The 6,240-nt window shown below is 38.6% G+C and overlaps 1 protein-coding gene and 1 non-coding gene across 2 annotated transcripts in view; both read right to left on the minus strand.

Annotated features, from left to right (window-relative positions):
- Nucleotides 1–6,240, minus strand: part of MORN1 (MORN repeat containing 1) — a 170,616-nt gene that overhangs the window by 120,811 nt on the left and 43,565 nt on the right. Inside the window, exon 8 of the mRNA XM_014522951.2 lies at nucleotides 2,460–2,570. Coding sequence (XP_014378437.2) covers nucleotides 2,460–2,570 — 111 coding nt within the window. The remainder of the gene's footprint in view (nucleotides 1–2,459; nucleotides 2,571–6,240) is intronic.
- On the minus strand, nucleotides 4,660–4,732 carry TRNAC-ACA. Its single transcript has one exon. It is a non-coding gene; the product is annotated as a tRNA-Cys (tRNA).

Raw genomic sequence — 6,240 nt, forward strand, 5'->3', positions numbered from 1 at the left:
GGGGGGGGGGGGGGGGTTTAATGGTTTTTCATAAAATTTTCTTCTGACAGAAAAAAATATAGTTTAGTACAACCTAAGGACCAAATTCTCTGCTGAGTTATACTCATATTTCCAAGGGTAGGGTAGCATAGTTATATATTTATTAGGGCTGTGCGAAGCTTTGGCCCCTGATTTGATTTGGCAGAGATTTGGCTGCAGGGGGACCCTGGGTGCCCCCCCAGACCCAGGAGACACCAGTTGCCTAGCCGGATGGCTGTGGGGAGCCCCCTGTGTGCTCCCAGAAGTGGACCGGAAGTACTTCTGGTCCACTTCCGAGTTTGCCACTGAGCACATGGGGGGGCTCCCCTGCAGTCCTGTGGGATGCTCTGTCCACCCCAGCATCGCAGCGTTCATGAGCCACGCTGGTACCTCAAGGTACGTAGAAAAAACATTTAAAGCTGTGTCTGTGTCTGAATCGCTGATTCTCTGAATCAGCATCGAATCTTCAGGTCTGGATTTGGCTGAATCAAATCAGGGACAGTGATCTAAATCAATGGATCAAATCACTGTCCCCAGTTCGGGGCAAATCTGAATCAAATAGGGCCCGCTTTTGCACACCCCTAACAATTATACCATAGGATAAAAATAAAATGGATTTAGATAGGAAATAATCAGATGAACCCTGGAAGATACTAAATCTTTTGCAAAATGTCAAAGGGAAGTTAGCAAACATGCACAATTTTGCTGATGCCTCGGGTAATCAAAGCTTTCAACCCTTTCATAGGTAAAACTTGTGAAGTGCCTTCTTCCACTGTGTCTTCTAAAAAAAACCAGACCTAACACTGTACTTTGTACTTAGAATTGGGGGACCATAACTTGAAAGCTAGTTTGCCTTCTCAGGAGGATGGAAAAGACGGTTTGTAATCACTGTTTTCAGTAAAGGCAATCCGAGAAAAATATTTCTGTTTCCTTGAATGTTTTCTGCTCAAATTGTGAAGAAAAGAACAAAGGAACACTTTTACCTTTCCAGAGGATACATTTTAAGTAATCCTCTTCAACTTGTATTTTTGAAAGGATACAACTAAGCTATAACGCTTTATGAGATACTTATCTAGGTACATTCATTTTAACTTCAAGTACTGTGCATAGCCTTGACTTCTACACAAATGGTTTTAAACAGAAGGTTACAAAAATCAAATGAGTTTAACTGTAGACAAAGCTTTTCTTTTCTGAATATGGAATTTAAATAAATATATTGCTTTTGTAAAGGGTAAAATGGACAGAACTGGAAAATTAAATCTTCTGCCTATCTAAAGAATAAATATAGTACAGAATTTATTCCTTTTCATTTTTCTTGACAATGACCTAACTAAAACACTTCTACAGCTGAGACAAGAGCTCTACTTACTGCTGTTTACCAGTATTTTCAAGGAGAGATATATTTTTCTTTATTTTGTCTTTTAAAAACAAGGTTTATATCTTTTTCGGGGGCATACTGTAAGCAAGAAAATATGGTAAGTAATTTAATCTGCCCTCAACACAAGAGAAGCTTTATCGATTCTTTTTTACTATATAAAATGACGAATATTATTAAGCAGGTTCCCTCAGTTTACTCTGTTATGTACACACAGAGGATATTTGTTTTTTTGTTGCTACCTTTCTTGCATTACTTGTACTAACCAGAAACCAGAAACTTGCTCTGCTGGTCCTGTCAATTACAAAACAAAAGGAAACTGCTGAAAGCAGGACAAGCATGGCATTTTCTCTACATGAACCTGATCCTACATGACCCTCAGCAAAGGTGGGAAATGTGAACCCTTAACACCTCTCAGAATGTATTCAGAGCTTTGCAAGAAAAGACTCATTATTTGCCTGCTGATTCACTAGCAAGTTGTATTTTAACTGTATTTTTATCACGTAGAACATAAAGTTGCCTGGACATGTGGGGCCTGATAGTTAACACAAAACAGAAGCCCTACATCTCTTGAAATTGTGGGTACCATAAAACATCTTCAGTAACATTTATATTACTTGTTGTTCTCCCGCCCTGGCGGGGGGTCGGGCTAGAAGATCTATTAGGTCCCTTCCGACCCTAAAACTATGAAACTATGAAACTATATTCAGTGGGCATGTCTACATGTGCGTTAATGCACCGTGGTTATGGTGCATTAAGTTTAGTACCTGTAATAACAGGTACTAAATGTGCAGTAACTGGCGCTACTGTGCAGTAGCACTGGCACACACCTTTTAAGTAATACTAATGCGCAGAAGACTAATTCTACTGTACATTAGCACAATGGCACAGTTTTTGCTGCGATGCACTAATGCACAGTAGAATTAGTCTACTGAGCATTTAATGTCTCGTATAGCCCGCTGTGAAGGTAAAATTAATTCCATGTCATATTCTGCTATTTTCAGTATCTCCTTTTAATTGTGAAACACACTTGTATGGCATAAAATATCTGTAAACATGTTCGTACATTCACAAACCTCTCCTTCTTCATTCTGAAGCTGTACATGAAGGGTGATAGAAGATCCCTGAATTATATCAATAACTTCTGGGCCCAAAATCACTATCTTCTTTGCTTGAGCTGTAACATTAAACATTTTTAGTTTTTCTGTTGTTATTTACAAATCCAAAATGAATTCCCCCATCTCCCCCACCCACCTTTACAGTAGGAGCCTCCTATCTGATTGCGTCTCTAACAGTGACTGCTGAATTGCTCATACCATACCCCAGGCATCAAGAGCCTGGGTAAGTGTTTATGCTTTCATTTTGGATCTTCTTTCAGGTGATAACAGATGAGCTACTGTACTCAGGACGTAAATACTGTTTATAAAATTATCTTCCTCTAATTACATTGGTTAAACTGTTTACTGATAACAGAGCATTTCGGGCAAGACTGCTGCTGAGGTCCTCTGACACTGGGGGAGGAGATGGTGGCAAGCCCCACTAGACAACACAGCCTACATGAAACCAAGGGTGGCAGCAGCAGGCAGAGGGCTTTCCCAGCCTGCAGCAGCTGCTGGCGTGCTGGGAGAGAAGGAGCACCTGTGAATGAGCAGCTAATTGCTTCACTGATGAGTTATTAGACAGCCCACTGTTTTCCTCTTTACCCTCATAGGCTAGGGGTACTAGCCCCCCCCTCCCCGCCCCCCCCTTGCTCTTCCCTCCTCTCTCCCTCCTGCTTGCCCTGCTGCCTTCCTATTCCTGAGCCAACATGCCCTTCCCTTCTTCGCCAGACTGAACCCAGTGCTAAACATTAACTGGTAATATATTACCAGTATAAATATACTTATCATTTAAACTTCTAACCTATCACATCCCTACACTATACAAGCAATTCCTTTTACAAAGCATGGACAAACCAAAGGGGCAGAAAGTGGGATGGAGGCAGATTAGATCACTGAGCTCAGCAGGAGTCTCTGTACTGGTTTGGATAGGAATCTTCTGGGATCATTCTCTTTATGATCTGGTTAGGAATACCTAGAACCAGATCTTCAGATTATAGGAGCGTTAATTCAAACCCTCCTTCAGGATTAATTGTATTGAGTCCCATGAAGTTTACTGGATGTGAAATGTGTATAGATTTATCCTTGTGTCCCAAGTCAAGATTTCCCTTCCCTACCTTCACTAATAAATCAACTTCATCACAGTGGTCACAGTATGTTAGTATGCTGTTATTTGTGCAAAAGTGTTGAAGAATTTTCAGACTATATAAGATAATTAACAAGCAGATGTGTGATGTTTGTACTAGTGAACAAATGTCCATCAGTGGAACCGATATCAGTTTGCAATCTGGAATGACAATTGTGTACGCACTGTTTTATTTAAGACTGCTGCCCTGAGAATGCATAGTATGGAACAACCTTCCCTTAGGGTTTATTGTCAGCGGATTAATCCACTAGCAAGTGAATTAATCTTGTTTCTGTTTCAGATTTCTAGAAAGATTAACTATATTTACATGCATTTCACAAAATTACAAAACAAAACACTCTTTCTACAGCTTACCTACATCCAGGATAACTTAGGTACTAAAATATATAACTATATGAAAAGGCCATCTGATTGTAAGCCAAAAAAATCCTTTAAGGAGCACTGAATTCCTTTAGAACGACATTAGCAGTGAGCAAAATATCTGCTTATGTATTACATACTTGTGAAAAACAAAACACATGTAATTTCCAGAAGAAAGACCTAAGCTTATGTATTTATGCCCCACATAAGAGAGGGTGAGGTCTTGGCTAATTCCAGAGTGGTAAAAGTTTTGGCTTAATACATTCAAAAGATTTATCCATCCACAAAATCCCAGGGAGGTCAGTGTCAAGTTGGGGTTAATACAGGTGAAGTTCATGCATCTGACTTTACAAAAAAAAGTTCCAATTGTTTCAGTTTTTTGTTTGTAAATTAACACTTTTTCCCCTTTTGTGAGAGCCCCATCTCCTTTCCTTTATACTAAGCTACTGATTTTAGGTACTCATATGACTCCCATTACCACCCCATGTCAGTACCTCACTATCTTTCACGTATCCTCCCAAAACCTCATGCAGTACAGTTATCTCCCTTTTTGAGATGGGAACTTCCCCAAAGTCAGCAGGAAAAATCATGGGGGAGCAGGCACTTAATTCTGGTCTTTCAAGCCCTACAAGATAGCTCTTAGCTAAGAATGAAATTTAACACAAACCAGGCAGGAGTTGAACCTGCAATCTTCTGATCTGTAGTCAGATGTGCTATCCATTGCACCACTAGCTCCTAGCCTAGCTACTGAACACTCCTTTTCTCACTCTTCTAATCTCAATATACGAATGCTAACTCTAGGCAAATTATTAGTCTTGGGAGAGGTAGAAGGAAATGTTTGCTGGAATAATTTAATATTACTGAATCTATGAGTCTAAAGTTGCAAAAAAAGTAGCATATACTGATGGTAACAGTAAAAATGGCTATAAGTATATAAATGTTTGACATATTAACAACATACTGTCCTCTTAGAAAGCAATTTAACAAAGACTCATAAAAAGTACAATTTTGACCTCAGTTCACAGAAATAATTATCTTTGTAATGTTCTGTTGTAGCTACTGAAAAGTTAAGTTGTTTATATTTGGTACAGCTGTGAAGATGCATCAATTATGTGTACACGGAATTAGACCAGGAGTTATCTCACACACAGCATTTGAAGTGCCTCATTTAATTAATTAATTATGGTAATTAAAGTTTATATATTGCTTTCAAAACACAAGAGTCCTAAATGTGCATTTAATTTTATTATCATTGGTTCTGCCTCTACCATGGAGAGCTGCATATATCTTACTCATTTTAGATCTACTTTTTAGACAACGTTTTTTTTAGCTAGTTAATGAATCATTTTCTAAAATCTATTTCTCAGAATACACTGCTGTTCAGTGTTCTTCTGATCATTACATCAAGATGAGGGACATCATTCTGTCAGAGAGCATTCCTCTGATGTGGCCAGTCATGGTTATTATGTTATAGAAGTTGCCCTTAGGCAGGAATTAGTGACTATTTCTAATAATCTTAACACTTAATGTTTTCTATATTTCCAATGGAGACATTTGTGAACCCAAGTCATTTGCTGGTGAGTTCTAGGAAAAAGTTTTGTCAGCTGGTTTAACACTGACAGAATGTTATGAAATCTCTATCCCTTTCCCTTGTCAAAGGATAGAACTAACCTGGTAAAATCGCTTTCAAAAGTATGAAAAGATTTAAGAATATTTTTAAAAAGTAGGATGCTGTGAAGACAAATGATAAAAGTTATCTTCCATCACAAGTACAAGAATCCACAAGAGGCATCATGGTCATCCCCCCCCATAGCTAAAACCTGTAATCTAGGAGTTATTTTTGAGTTATCTGAATTTGCTCTAATGCCACTGACATTTTTCTAGCTCTTTTATGAAACTCATTTCTTTTAGGATACCTATCTTCTCCTTCTTCCCTTGCTAATCCCATCTAAACATGGTCACTGTTGTGGATCCTGGGTCTTTCATGATGCCCATAAGAAACCAAATAACTAGTCATAAAGAGGTTGAAAAGCAATCAGATATAAACAATCTGTACCTCTGAAAATATTAAGTCCAAGGATAGATATGCTGAATGAAGGTATTTCCACAGTTGTGAAACAATGTATGCTTTCTTCACATCTGATGAACTAGACTAATGCCTATGAAAGCTTATGCCTCTTAAAAAGTCTTTAAGGGCATTTATACATGTGCTCCAGGAGTGTGTGTGTGGTGGGAGTGCTTTA

The sequence above is a fragment of the Alligator sinensis genome, unplaced genomic scaffold (genome assembly GCF_000455745.1).
Source record: "Alligator sinensis unplaced genomic scaffold, ASM45574v1 scaffold366_1, whole genome shotgun sequence".
Classification (NCBI taxonomy): Eukaryota; Metazoa; Chordata; order Crocodylia; family Alligatoridae; genus Alligator; species Alligator sinensis.